We start from the raw sequence: 14,700 nt of genomic DNA on the forward strand, positions 1-14,700 counted from the left end.
GAAAATAATTTTTTGTTTCACATAAAATACGGATTAAACATGGCTCTTCTGTAAATTTCACGCTGGACCTCCAATTTAATAACAGTTCTTCAATCTCAGATTGGTAGATAAGATTATAAGTACCAACACCTTTTAAATGCCCTGTTTGCTACAGGTAGTCTGAGTCGGTCCCACCGACTGATATAAAGAATGTCTGTCTTTATATCAGACATCCTGATATAAGACACGATACTGCAACTGTCACCGCGAGTCGCGACACACCTCCAAGCCCCGGTACCACCTGGTACCACCTGCTCTCTGTTCCCTCTGATTCTCCTTACCGTTACTACCAGGCGGGTTAAAACTGCTGCTGACGGGATCTGGGCTGGAGGTGAGCAGCTGTAAATAGAAGTTATTGCAGAACCTCAAGTTTAAAGGAAGATTCGGCCCATACTAATTGGAGTTCACAAAACAAACATCAGCGAAAAATTACTGTAGCAATAATTAAACCTCAGCATAAAGCCTAACATGCCACAATTAATTGAATTAAAATGTCCCCAAAGCATCCGCAGACTGGCATAGGGGCCACTGGGGGATTCCAGGCCGATTCAGAGATGCGCATTGCAGCGGCTGTTCATGCAGGGCCGGCCCAAGGTAAATGGGGCCTTCGACAGAACCCCCCTTTCCCCGAAACCCGTCCGGTCTGTGTTACAATTCAACCATAGGGGCCCCTGGATGTCTGGAAGGGCCCCTGAATGGCCCCTACCAGCAGCTACTGAGTTTTCTTTGCCTTGATATCCCAGTCTTACAATTCTAGATCTAACATCAATTCTAGATCTTAACATCAAAAAATTATATAGAGTTAACCCCTTTGAGATATTTTGATCTATAAAGCAAATATCTTTGCTTTATCCAACAACTTGCAGCCAAGTTGTTGGAGAGGTTATAAATAGATATAGGGCTTAATTACTAAAATGGCAGCAAATTTGCTTATTTCATAACTTCAAAACCGGCGACCTTCTCTCTGATGGTCTGTTTAACAGCTACAGTCTCAGATCAACTCAGCCCTCCAGGACTGTCAAGAGCAGAAATACCAACTTTATACCTGTTGGGGAAAATATACTACATTCGCTTTGCAGTCTCCACATGATGGCAATGATATAGTAGGATCCATTTCAATTCTTGATTAATATGGGTTGTTGCTATGTTGTTGTACGGTGTTTTAAGATCTTGTTCAATGTGCCCCTTTTTAACCCTTCCAAAGGTCTCTGCACCGCCCTGCTGAGCCAGGCTCTGCTGCAGCATCCTTCTGGTTAAAATTTCCTTTGAGCTGTCACCACATGCTGCAAATGACCTGAAAAGATCATCTTTAGATGAATAACAGATTTGAAATATGAACTTCTCTTGATAAGAATTCTATCTAAAGTATTCATAAGATTCAGTTCAAGTAGAATTTAGTTGAAAACTTGGATCTAAAAGCTGGACACATCTGAAATCTGATTGTGGAGTCTTCAAGTCCAGGAGGGGAACCTAAATCAGATTTCAAGGACAGCTTCTTTTCTTCGATGGCGTATTGCCAAAATTATCCAAGCCTATTTTTTTCTCTGCTGGACCATTCAATTCTCTGTTATCATCTGAGTTAGTTCATTTGTTTTTATTTAACCTTCATTTACACATATTATTTCATTGAGACCCAAGATCTCATTTACAAGAAAGACTTGTTTTGGTAATAATCTGAGTTCTCTTAGCAATTGTTTTTCACCAGATTTATTAAAGTTCGGAATTTGAAAATTTTCTTACATGAACAGATTCTAATCATGTATTAAGGATTTGATTGTTCCATTGGTTTTCTCAACAATTCTCATTAAAGACTAAGCTTAAACCTTCCTTCTATTAAAGTTCATACTAATATTGGTTTATGTATTTACCTTTAAGATGGTCATAAGCATTATTTGTTTATGACGTCAAAGATGAGTTACACGGTTTGACGCAGACTGCTGATTTCAAACCACAGCTACAAAATCCAATATAAACTTTGTGTAGTGGAAAATGTTTTGATTTGATTCTGTACCTTGCATGATTTTGATTATTTTGTTTTGCATTTATTATTTATTAAATAATAATAATAATAATAATAATAATAATAATAATAATTAATAATTAGACAATCAGCAGACAATCAGCTGTCCGCGCTTGAGCGGAGATGAGGATTACAGGTAGAGCGCGCCTGACAAGCATTATAAGAACCGCTGTTGGATACGTCTTTTACGTTTCTCTCAAGTATTTTCTGGCCGAGGCAGGCGAAGAAGGGTCCGGGGCGGAGGGAAAAACGGTGGTCCGTGTACATTCAGGCCATGTCGTTTGAAAGGAAACATGGAAAAACTCGCTGCATTAGTTTTTTGTTTGTTTGTTTTGTTTTTGCTATTTTCATTTAATGAGTCGAAATGAAAAATCGGCTAACAAATCCGACTTTACATTTTATGCTCCAAACGAAACGAAGAAAACGGGCAACGAATTTTAGATTTGATTTGATTTTTTGTTTTTGATTCTGTTAACAGTCTCACTCTTCTTGTCTCAAAACAAAACAAACAATTGTTTGTTTTGTTTTGAGACAAGTGACCTGACCCGTGACTGTTCCTGCACGTAAACTACGTCAAATAAATAAATAAATAAATAAATAAATAAATAAATAAATAAATAAATAAATAAGAAAAAGGATGCGAAAAGATGCCTTTCTTACCATCTCCCAAGGTACTAATCCCTGCTAGAATTTGCTTCCCCTGCGTCGGGAGTTGAATTTAAATACAATTGAAATTCAACGTAAAGTGTGCTTACTTTTACTAAACTGGAACAACATTATATACGTTTACGAACATTTACATCTGATTTTTCTTTTGCTTTTTTATGCTACAGTAAATCATTTTGATGTATTCAGTAAATCATTTTAAGTATTCCGAAAGTGTTTACATTGAACTTGTATTAGAAATAAAATATATTAGTACTCTTTCCTTAAATATCTTAGAAATATTTATAATAGTTAGTATTAAAAAAACGTCCTTTTTGAAACAATTTTCTTTGCTCTTATTTGCATCTAATGTCCGAACTGATCCTCTGGAAAAGTTCCATAGAAACACAATACAACTTTTACTTAATGAGATATGCTCAACGTGTTTGTGTGTGTGTGTGTGTGTGTGTGTTTTTTTTGTTTTGTTTTGTTTTTTTTTCCAGTGTGAATGCTGTATGTAATTCTTGTAGACCACACAGTTGATGGATGGACTGCCCATGCTTGCTGCTGAATTAACAGTGGAGTCAGAGAAACAGGATTAATCCTCCAGGATAATCAGAGAGAAAAGACATTACATTTGAAGCACAGGTCTTTTGCTGAATTGTTTTCTGTTGTATTTTTTATTTTTTTCTTCAAACCACAGAAATTTAAACAATTCTGTGGGGTTTAAAATAGAAATAATAAATGATTAAAACAGGAAATTAAAAAACTTAACCTCTTGAAAAAAACAAAGTAACTCAAATAGACTTAAAAGACAAAACACTGTAAATCAAAGTGGATTAGCAGTATTAACTGGAAATTAAATAACCTAGGTTGAATAAAAATTTAATACCTGACCTTTTAATACCCCCTTTAATATTCCTTTAATACCTGACATTAGGTTTAAATTTCCAAACAGGGATTAAACAAAATATTCTGAAAGAAACAGGGAAACTATTTTTGATTGAATTTTGTGTTAAATGTATGTCAACTGTTTGTAATATTGTTATTTCCTTTCTTTTTAAATAAATAAGCCAGTTTAAACTTATTTTCTGGTCTGTGGTCATTAATACACCAATACATTTCACTACTCTTGTAGCAGAACCTACCTCTGGTCTTATTGTGTGTTCTAGTTACTGTAATCACATTCTAAGTATTACATCAGCAGCTGGTGGGAAGCAGTAACGGAACCTTTTGTCTCTGGCCTTCATATCAGGTCTTATGTTGGGTTGCTTTTATGTTGTCTTGTGCAAATAATGCCATTTCCTGCTCTCTCTCTCTCAGAGAGGGCGATTGCAGGAAATCTCGCTCTCATATTGCCTAAAATGCTTCAGTGTTTTCATCCTCAGACTTTGGGTCTTATCTGCAGTCCTACTGCAGATCTAGTGGGTGTCTCACTTGGCGGCCATAGATAGTTCGAAGTGTGAGAAACCAGTGGAACCTCCTGACAAGCAATAAACTGGTAACTTGTGTCAGAAACAAAACTTGTGCAGCATATTTTTGAGAGTGGTCATATTATTCGTGTAGTGACTGTTTGTCCAAAACTGAAATTCAAAAATAAAAAAAACTTAAAACTTAAAGGTGATCAAAACAAAAGGTGAATCCAACTCAAATAGTCACCTGATGCACCATGGGTTTCTGGCTTACGCAGTCCAAAAAGATAAAAAAAAAAAAAAAAAAATTAATTCAGTTCTTTGTTGCTTTATTCCATATTCAGGCAATCACAGGATTCTGCTGCTTCTCCTGCTCTGATTCCTGCTCCTGTTCTCTGACTGATTGACTGACTGGTAGACTGATGACTGGCAACTGATGATTGATGACTAACTGAAGTGACTAAATGGTAAAAAACTATATGACCAATATGACCACCCATGTGCATGAGCTACCTAAAACTTAAGTATTTATACTGTGAAACACCAATGTCCAAAACTGAAATTAACTAATTAAGTGAATTAGTAACCAAAAAATGTATTCTAAATAACTAGTATTAAACAAAAATTCTAATTATAAATCAATTTGAAAATAAGCAAATAAAAATAAACTAAATAATCCAAATTCTAAGATTTGATTGAAAATAGAGAAATAGCTCCTACAATTCCACAAGCCCGTCTAAATGGGGGTGAAAAGTCCCTTAATTCCTATAGCAACATGTAAACCTGTTGCAATAATTTGGACAAAAAGTTTGTCCCACAATTTGTAAGACTTTCTTTAGGAATTCCTACTCTAGAGAAAAGCTGCAGGAGACAGGGTTGCGACGTAATTATTCTAATACAAGAAATTTACAGGAAAATGCTAATATGGGAGCATGCCAAGACGGGTAAAATACGGTAGTTTCCCAGCCAAAATGGGAGGTATGAGTTAGAAACATGTCAGATAGCAATAGATCTGAGTACAAAGGCCTCAGATATTAGTAATGTTTGAATATTACCAATGATGACCTGTAGATCTCCTTTCTAATGAGCCCACAAAAGGTGCCTTTCAAAAGGTGCTCCAATGATTGGCAGCAGTTGTAGCTGCCATTCACTGAATCATTTACCTGAAAGTGAACCGACACTTTTCACAGGAAGGCCAAGCAAAATAGCTGCTGATTCTACAGAGCGTCTTGTGAAAAACTATATGACCGACCCAGGTAATTGAATTTTCCAGCTCCATAACTTTGTACCTGAAGCTTCACACTTCAGATACAAGATACCTCCTTTAATTTCGTAAACTGATTTTTCCAGGAAGTCTACCTGGCCCTGATGAGTTCCCTCCACCCCTATTACCCTTTCAAACCAGGGTTTAAAAGTAGAATCATCTCTCTGGAATGCAGTAAAACTGAGGGATTATTAAAATAGGTTATCTGGCTTAGACAACTGTGATGTCCCTTCATCACCTGAGGCAACTGCCCATATCAGAAACCCATATCTTGCCCATATCTGATGTGGGCAAGGATAGCATCTTGTGGGGGACGGCTTAAGCGCACCTCCATCCCGCCCCCTGAGCCTCAAATACCCCTCGTGCCCCTGCTCTTACAACCAGAGGAACTGAATGTCAATAGTGCTTAATGCAAACCATCCTCATCCCAATCCCCCAGATCTCCCACCCACATCAACAACTTTGTGGAGGGGGAGGGGGTATGGTGGTGCAGGAAAGGCGGTTCAAAAAGGGATCCAAACAGGCTAGGATTGTGTCTGCCTGAGCCTTTTAACTTATCCCTTCTTTTCTGAGCTGTAGACTTCTTAGGCACAGCTCAGAAAATTTACTAGAGCTCTAGACTTTTTAGTCTAGAACTTTACTGTATGTGTGACATACCAGGTATGTATGTTACACATACACACCTGTTTTATGTGTGACAGTATACATGAGGGAGATTGACCCTCTGATGGAGCTCCATAACTCTGTTGATAACAGCATCTGCTCTTTCTGATAATCTGAAAATTTTCAGATTATCTGTCTCATATTATGACACAGTGATAGTTTTAAGAAATCTGTAAAAGACCTTTTTTATGTAAGTTACATACTTCAGCCTTAACCAGGAGTTACCAAAACAAAATCAAATAAAACTGACATGCATAGATAAAATTTATCTCTCACACACACAGACAGGTTTAACAGAAGTTATTTTAATAGGTGTTGTACAAGGAATAGTTGTGTCATCAAACAGTGTTCTGACAGCAATGTGGGCTTGATAAGGAGAAGGGGGATCCCACAATACAATGGGAATACAGTAAGGCAAGGCAGCACTAAAGAAATTGGGCTTTAACAATCAAATTAGCACATCATGAAGAACATTTTTTACATAATGTATGGCAAGCACATGGTTAATAATGTCAATTGTTATACAACTTATCAGTTAGGTAGGCATTGAAAACTATCATTGCAAACTTAGATTAAAAATAAGGAAGGCGTAATCTACATTCTAGTTAAGGATGAATGAGCTCATACATGATTATGTATAAGCTAATATATATAATGCTTTTTTTCTGTTTGAAGTTTGACTCAACTTTGAAGAGCTATAAATAAGCTAAAACTCACACAAAAATATTCTGCTTTGCAGGATTGTCCCTACTTTCGAACCGGAGAAAGATTACCCCAAAACTCAATGCAACAGTCAATAGTTGTCAGTTTCATGGATGCTCACTTGCTCCAAGAAGTCGTTTGGGCAAACTCATCGCACTTCCACTGAATTAACAGTGCAGCAGCTGTCCTTACATTAATTGTTAGAACAAAATATGCACAGAAGCAACAGTATACCGTCATAGCATACCTACGGTACAATCAAGGCTGAATTAGAAAAATATAGGTAGAAAATGATTACATTCAAGAAGACAGTACTAGCACAAAGGGGTATTATAGTTAATCTTTGTAACTAATATAAGAATTTTGAACCTTAAAGAAGCATTTTTAAATAGAAAAGTCAAGAGGATGAAGGGCTAATCTGTAGATGTGCAGTTTTTACTGGATGTTTAGGTACATGGAGGAATTCCCAAACTATACTGAGTGGATGAAATATATCTATATTTTTTTTGTTTAACGACCATGATAATTTTGGTTTGGGTCATAAGGTGCAAATACTTTATATTCCTTGTGTTGAGGTTGAGTCAAACTCTGAATTCAAAAACAAACACAATTTTATTAGATAATTACAATGAATTGTACTGATAATGTTACCTGAAGATTTAAACATCTAAAAAATCCAGTGCAACAGTTACGCTAGCATGATTTATATTTCCTCCAACAGGATTTCCCTTCGAACCATACCATTCATTTTCTTTGGCAAATGTCAATAAACTCACTTGCTGTAAGGAGGTATATTCCTTTAAGAAGGTAGGGTGTTGAGGGTTGATGTGGACACAGGCGCAGGGACTCCTTATTTTCGACAAAACAAAAGCACGTGTTTTTCAATTCTGTTTCAATGATGGAAGTTTCTTACACCTGAAGATATACATTTCCATATACCGATTCTTATTAAAATTATGACAGACTGTAGTTTGGTTCTCTGTAGTCTATTGTGCTACTCTGTTGTATTTTAAACCCAAATGAGCAATTCCAGGTTTCTAAAACCCATTTTGTGTGACATTCCATAGCAAAAAGCATCTTTAGGACATACACCAGCTGCAGGGCTAACAGGACTAGCGTATTGTTTATCCACCAGATAAGTACAAGTGCATCCATTGTTCACACACTTGTGAACAATGAAAAGCCTCATTTTTTTAATAAAAAAGGAACAATATTAAATAAAATACAAAAAAAACAAAACATAATCTATCTAAATTGCAGTAGAATTTTATCTAGAATGTGGTCATGGAAGTATTGGACTACACACAGAGGAACAAAGAGCTCCAGGGGAAGGAGGTGTGGCTGTTGGTCATGGTAAAAACTGCAGACAAGTTTTTTTTTTCTGTTCATCAATGAGCTTGTGAAGATTCCAGCAAATCTGGGAAGACAACAACCTGCATTGCTGAAATAAAAACAGGGACTTTGGAATGAAATGACTCTCATCGAGTATTGTTGATCTATACAGAAATATATATATGCATATATACTCTGAGCAACAACAACAGGAATCAGCTAAATGCCTTGCCTCCACTAGCTCTAGCTAGCTTTCTTATACTATGAAACAAATCAGACTAAGCAAACACTGGATCTGAGACTTAAATGCAGCCTACGCTATGAAGCAGGTTTCTTCAGTAGATTGGGTAAAACTAACCCAAACCGTAAGGATGATGTTTACTGGTATAATAAGACTGACTTGATCACCTCAGCACTTGCTGTACATCTAAAACAAACAGAGTTGGACTGACATAATAAATAATAAAATAAAACAAAATGAAATAGAGCTGAAAAACAATTTAGCATAAAAGAAACAATGCAAAAAAATGGATGCATGAAATGAATGAACTATTGTACAGCTAAAGCTATATTTATTATTCCTAAATGTGTCACTTGTTATGAGTATAAGGCACAAGTTAATTTTATTCATTAGTACTATTCAGAAAGATTTAAATGTTTATATTTAAGTTTTTTTTAATGTATTGCCTTAATACTTTATTAAAGTGTTAAATATTTACTTATCATAGTAGGACTGCGAAAGAGCTTCTCTATTCTATGTCAGGCGAATTCAACCTTTATAATCCAAGAAGCCATTTTTGCCATCAGTCCAGATAAATAAAATGTGTTTAAAATTTTGCATGATACTTTGAAAAAAGACCACCTACTTTTTTCAATAAATATATATTTTGACATTTGTTGCGATTCTTAAAGAACCACAATTTTAATTCCATTTTTAGGTTGTAAAATAATCATAAAAAAACTTGTGCCAAAAGATGAGTGATACATAATGATAATAATCTAATCAAAGAAAAAATAGATTTTACTAATTATGTTGCATTTATCTGTCATCTCGCCTGACATGCCTGGACAGGTCTCCAGTCCCTCACTGGGCAACATAGACACACATAGGATAAACAACCATCCACACCCACACTAAGAGCAATTTGGAGAGACCAGTTAACATAACCTTCAACTGCAAAATCTATATATAACTTTACCCAAAGTTATGAAGCCATTTTGGAATGTCCAAAGTGCCAAATGCAGCTCAGGAGCAATATGTTGCAGACCCCTGAATTAGGCCCTGAAAAAACTATTAATAGAAAAGAGCAAACTTAAAATTTTTTCTGTCAAAGCTGGATGACGGTTCTATACTACTGTCTATTTCATTAATTTTCCCTGTTATGTGCACTGATTGGTGGATTTCTGATGCTTCGGAGTAAGGAAGGTTTCAAGCATACAGATGACACAGGTAATAAGACAAAATCATGAACTGAACCTGAAGTTGCTTTAAAAGGCCATTAAAACTTGCTTCACAGTGCAGACTGCTGTTTTTTCATGTGGAAACTACAGCCAGCTTGGTTCAGTACAACTGTGGTAGAAGAGCCCTGTGGCTAGTGGGGGCATTGCTTTACTCTTCCATGTGCAATTTAAATTTCATCATTTTTATTTCAAATTAGTGCAGTTTGAAACTGAATACACAAGCAATGAATGCTCTGTGGAAATTATGCAGACAAGAAATTAAAATATTTTTCTCAAGTAGTGAGAAAACTGCATTCCACTGTTTAAATATGCTAAAACCAAGATAACAAATATGCTTCAGGGCTTTGTGGTGGCAAAAAGCGTCCAGGTGGGAGGGTTAAGGCTAGATTTTAGTTCTGAGAAGCCGGCTTTAAAAACAGGCACCTGACTTTCAGGTACACTGAAAAGAAACATAAGCAATAGCAAAGTCCTCTGCTATTATGAACTCTAGTTCAGATGTAGGGGATTTGCATTTCTCTTAACATTCAGTCCAACATTAGTTGACATAAACTTTGCTTAAACTAAAAAATCTTCTCATAAATATAAAATGCTCATTGATACATACTAGGTCACTAAATTAGTATATCACCAAAATGAACTGAGCAAGTAGTTGTTAAAACTGGGCTATGTTTTTATATATAAAAACAGTTTTTTAAATATTTGCTAAAACTGTCAGTATGTCCTGACAGTATACTATGAGCCAGTGAAAAGATTGATCTTCTCCGCCTTCTCCCTGAGCTGCTTTTGCTGTCTGAAGAAATGCAACACTCCCAACCAGAAACAACCAATCAGAGCCAGGAGGAAGGTCTTAGCGATGTCAGTCAACCACATGTACGTGCTGCTCATGGTGCTAATGGCGAAGAAACAACTAACCTAACCGTTCCATCTGCCATCATAGGTGGTCTGATAGGGACAATCTGAAACATTGTAGAAAGCAAGACGAGAGGGGGTGAGTGCAGCGCATATATTAGAGTGTTTGACAGCACTAAGACCCTCCTCCTGGCTCTGATTGGTTGTTTCTGACTGAGCTGTGTATTTGTGTAGTTTGTACTGGGAGGAGGCAGAGGAACTCATTTTTTTCACAGATTACTTGTCTCATATCATACTGTCACAACATAATGACAGTTTTAACAAATATGTAAAAAAAAAAAAAAAAAACATATTTTTTACAAGAGTAACATACCACAGCTTTAAAGGAAGTCTGTCACGATCATTTACCCTGGTTAAAAGTTATTTTGGGATGAAGCTGGAGGCAAAGAAGCTTGTCCACATACAAATGTGTTCAGAGAGGTGCGGGAACTATTCATCAGGTAAAACACGATAAACTTGACTGCAAGTCAAAAGCACTTTCACAGCCCCATTTCAAAAGTGAGGTCTTTTCAGTCACACATAACCTTCAAAATGGCTTCCTTATAACAATATACAACAAATCTGTTGTATATGGCTTCCTATAAAAAGGAAGCCATGAACTGAGGAAAGCTTGGTTTTGTTGCACAGACTAATCAGGTGTAAATATAGATGGTGTTTCTTTTCGGTGGCGGTGCTAAACAGTACATAGTGACTGCAGCCACAAAACGTGCCATTGTTGATGTTTTCATTTCCATACATATGGAACACATCAGTGTAGATGAATCTTTTGTGCATGTGGCTGTTGGGAGTGATCCGTGTCACTGCGGTACACAGCAGCGAGAGCTTGCATTAATTGTAGGATCACTGAGGATTCCTGACAGATGAACCAAATCCTCAAATCCTCCTTTCTGCCCAAGCTGAGGATCTTCTGATCACTGCAGCAGAGATACTGAAAACCAAGAAAGCAATTCATAAAGCTCCTTCTAAAAGTTAAGACCCCATCTCTCTTCAAGTTGTGATGTATGTGGAACTGTGATGGAAGTATATAAATGGCCCCCTTTATATCTAAAAACTATTGACAAAGGGATGATTTTAGTTTGCATAACACAGGAGCTGTTGACCTGCTGCTCGGCAACAGATCAACAGCTCAAATGTTCTTATGACTATTTTTCTCAAAGCAGCTAGTGAGCTTGAGAAAACAGTCTACCTGAAAGTCCACCTTACCTACTCTACTTGTTTCTCAACAACTGGACTGTACTAACCACCACTTACTGTAGGGAATTCACTGAGTGTCAAGTACATCATCCATTGAAGACACAAAGCTATACTTTGAGAAAAGTATTCTCCCTGAAGCCTAACAAAGGCTCAGGATGAAACACTGAGACACCAACAGAGGGGCAAGCCGGAGAAGAGGAGAGGGTTTCTTTCCCCATATATTAGATTCAAGCAAAATCAGAGTCTGGAGTTTGTCCAAGCCGTCCAAACAAATGACCTCTCAGAAAAGCAAAGCTTCACTACTATTGTTCATGTCATCTTCTTCCAGAAGCAGCAGGATAACTTCACTGATCAGCGCAGGATATGAGAACCGGAGTTTGTGCAAGTTCTTTCTTCTGGCTTTTAGCTAAGCTTCTCTGGCCTCTGAAATATGGACATGAGACAGGACAAACATCACAAGCCCACCAAGACATCTCATGTTGTTATCCATCTACTGAACAATACATGAGGAAAGCCCAAGCTCTTTACCTGTGAACATTTTCCATGGCTGCTACCTCAGCAAGGGCTGCCAAGCTGAAGAAAGCAGGTAGCTCTGGTGGCAAGGTGTTCCGCCCAGTCTCCTCTGCTGTGGGACTGATGTAGCACCTTTTTTCATTGCATAAATTCTGTTGGTTTAATGGCTTCTTATCCTGTTCCTGTTTTAGATCCCTAGCTTTGTTTTCTGTAAAAAAAAATAAAAATAAAAATTCATATGAACATATCTAAAAAATTAGCAAAACACACATTTCACTTATTTGGTGATTTAGGCAGAATATACTGTATGAAATGGGTATCTTAAAACAGCAAAATGTTACTTTATAGTGTAGTATATCAATCATAGTGAAGCCCCAAACATGTATATTAGTCCAAGAGTATTTATGCTGACTTTTGTAGTATTATTTAAATGACTAGAAAATCCTCAGCCCAACAACACAAGTCCATTTTTTTCCTCTCGCTGGTCAAGTTAAAAGTTAAAATCCCAGACCATAAGCACAACGATTCATAAATGAAGCACCTGAGAACTCACCTTCAGCTGCAGAAACACTGCCATCAGCCGTGCGCACCAAGTGTGTAATCCTGGACTTCCTAGCCTTCCTCTTCTGGCTGCCAACCAGCATCTCCATGCTGGAGGCACCATGGATGTCAGGGAACATGGAAGCAGAGGGCTGGGCTTTTGAAACTGAATCCAACTGCCAGCAGTTACTCTGTTCCACTGCAACATTGCACAAAACACATCAATCATACCAACATAACTTCGACTTTTCACAGTTTGTGACAGGAAGGGTACAGCAGATAAAGAGTTTGCATAACATTCCCACAAAAGCACAGAAAAAAGGACAAACCAGCCCTGCACAACAGATAACCTCATTATTCACAACATTTCAAAACTGAGCAAACAAAACAAAAACCTGACTAAGTGCAAAACTGTATTTACTTCATGTAAAATAAAAGAGGATGTTGTACTACAGTTTTTTCAGCATGAAAAAATATATTCCATAATCTATAAGAAAAAGTCAGCATGCTAGCAAAATCTGTCACAGCAGCTGTTGAGGTTCATGAACCGTTAGGCTAAGGTGGAAACAAAACATGACATGACTGAGTGGACAAAGTTTTAATTGGATTAGAAGTTAATTTGACTGGAGCTGCATGTAAATTAACTCTGTATTCAGGATTTCCCCCAGAAAACTTGCTAGGCCCAGTGGTCGGGTGGCTGAGGGAGCCCACCAGTGGCCCACCGTGTTTTTGTGTTAAAAATGTCCAGTTGACAGGAAATGTTAAAATATTACTGGGTAATTAAGTTACTTGAAGACAGGGGCGGATCTACTGGGGTGGCAGTTGCCATCCCAAGCGAGAGCCTTGTCACCCCTGTTGCCAACCCAGCTAGCGACAATGAATTCAATAAATAGTTATGGCAAATCGGACATTAAGCGCATGGAACTCTTTTTTCCGACAATATTGAATGCAACACAATGTAACCTGACACCCACTGCTAAGTAGCGGGAAGCGTGAGCGCCAGCAGCATTGATGGATAACTGTTGATTTTATTTATTTTTTGTTTTATTATTTTTCTTATTTATTTTCTAAATTTAGACAGGAAGTAATCTGGGTTGGTCCACTTTCTATAAGTGTAGGGGCCTGGTGAAGGACCAGCATGCATTTGGGTTTGGAGCTCATGGTTTTTACCAGAGCAAGAGAGGTAGCATGAGAACAGAGGAAAGTTTGAGCTCTGTAATTGGTGAAAGAGGAAAATAAATCATCAAGAACAATCAATAAGTTTGGACATTGAACCTTCTTTTGCCCGTGTCGAGAAACTTGACCCCAGTGCCCGAGTAGTGGCTTGATGGAACTTTTATTGGATGTTTGGCTTGGCAAACAATCAGAAGTGGTTTTGTCTAGTCTGGTTCTTCACCTGTTTAACAGCTTTATTGTATCTTTATTGTGGCGCACTACAGCCGCTGCAATTCCTAAAAGTTAAACAAGCGACAAAAACTGAGCTAATCCCCTCTGTTCGCAAATCGTGGAGATATTTCTAACAGTCATCAAACTACGGCTCCAACAGCATATTTAAAATAAAATCATTGACCAATATAAATAGAAATTCACCCATTCTTGCATCTTGACAGAACTAACAGAAACTAAACTGTTTATAGATTTGTATCATGGAGAATCTAATTTCTAATCTTTATTTTAAGTCGTATTTAATAGACATATCTAATAACAAATGATGGCACTACTAATATTTTCGTGACAGATTTCTCCTTGTCCTGTATTGGGATAAAATGGTTTTCTGGACACAATGAATCACATAGCGACCAATAGGCACTGTCCAGTCCAGAAATACATATCAATTAGCAGCAGTATGAAAGACATACAAATAATTAACTATACTACATTAAGAAATTGTTTTTAAGTCTCGGTGCTACTTGAAGCTCATTTTGAAACAATGCAAGTTAAAAACTATATTTTGTATATATATACTGCCAACCCTGAAAAAATCATTGCCCCCCTCTTGTCACCCC

The 14,700-nt window shown here is 37.2% G+C and overlaps 1 protein-coding gene across 2 annotated transcripts in view; it reads right to left on the reverse strand.

Annotated features, from left to right (window-relative positions):
- Nucleotides 1-6,332: 6,332 nt before the first annotated feature.
- bbx (BBX high mobility group box domain containing) overlaps nucleotides 6,333-14,700 on the reverse strand; it is a 53,130-nt gene continuing 44,762 nt past the window's right edge. For both annotated transcript variants that reach the window (XM_014971768.2, XM_014971767.2), the window contains exons 13-15: nucleotides 12,708-12,893; nucleotides 12,170-12,362; nucleotides 6,333-12,064 (exon numbers count right to left, since the gene is read on the reverse strand). In XM_014971768.2, coding sequence (XP_014827254.2) covers nucleotides 11,986-12,064; nucleotides 12,170-12,362; nucleotides 12,708-12,893 — 458 coding nt within the window. In that variant the 3' untranslated portion in view covers nucleotides 6,333-11,985. The remainder of the gene's footprint in view (nucleotides 12,065-12,169; nucleotides 12,363-12,707; nucleotides 12,894-14,700) is intronic.

This window comes from Poecilia mexicana, unplaced genomic scaffold, assembly GCF_051168715.1.
Source record: "Poecilia mexicana isolate PSO_F unplaced genomic scaffold, ASM5116871v1 scaffold_14, whole genome shotgun sequence".
Classification (NCBI taxonomy): Eukaryota; Metazoa; Chordata; class Actinopteri; order Cyprinodontiformes; family Poeciliidae; genus Poecilia; species Poecilia mexicana.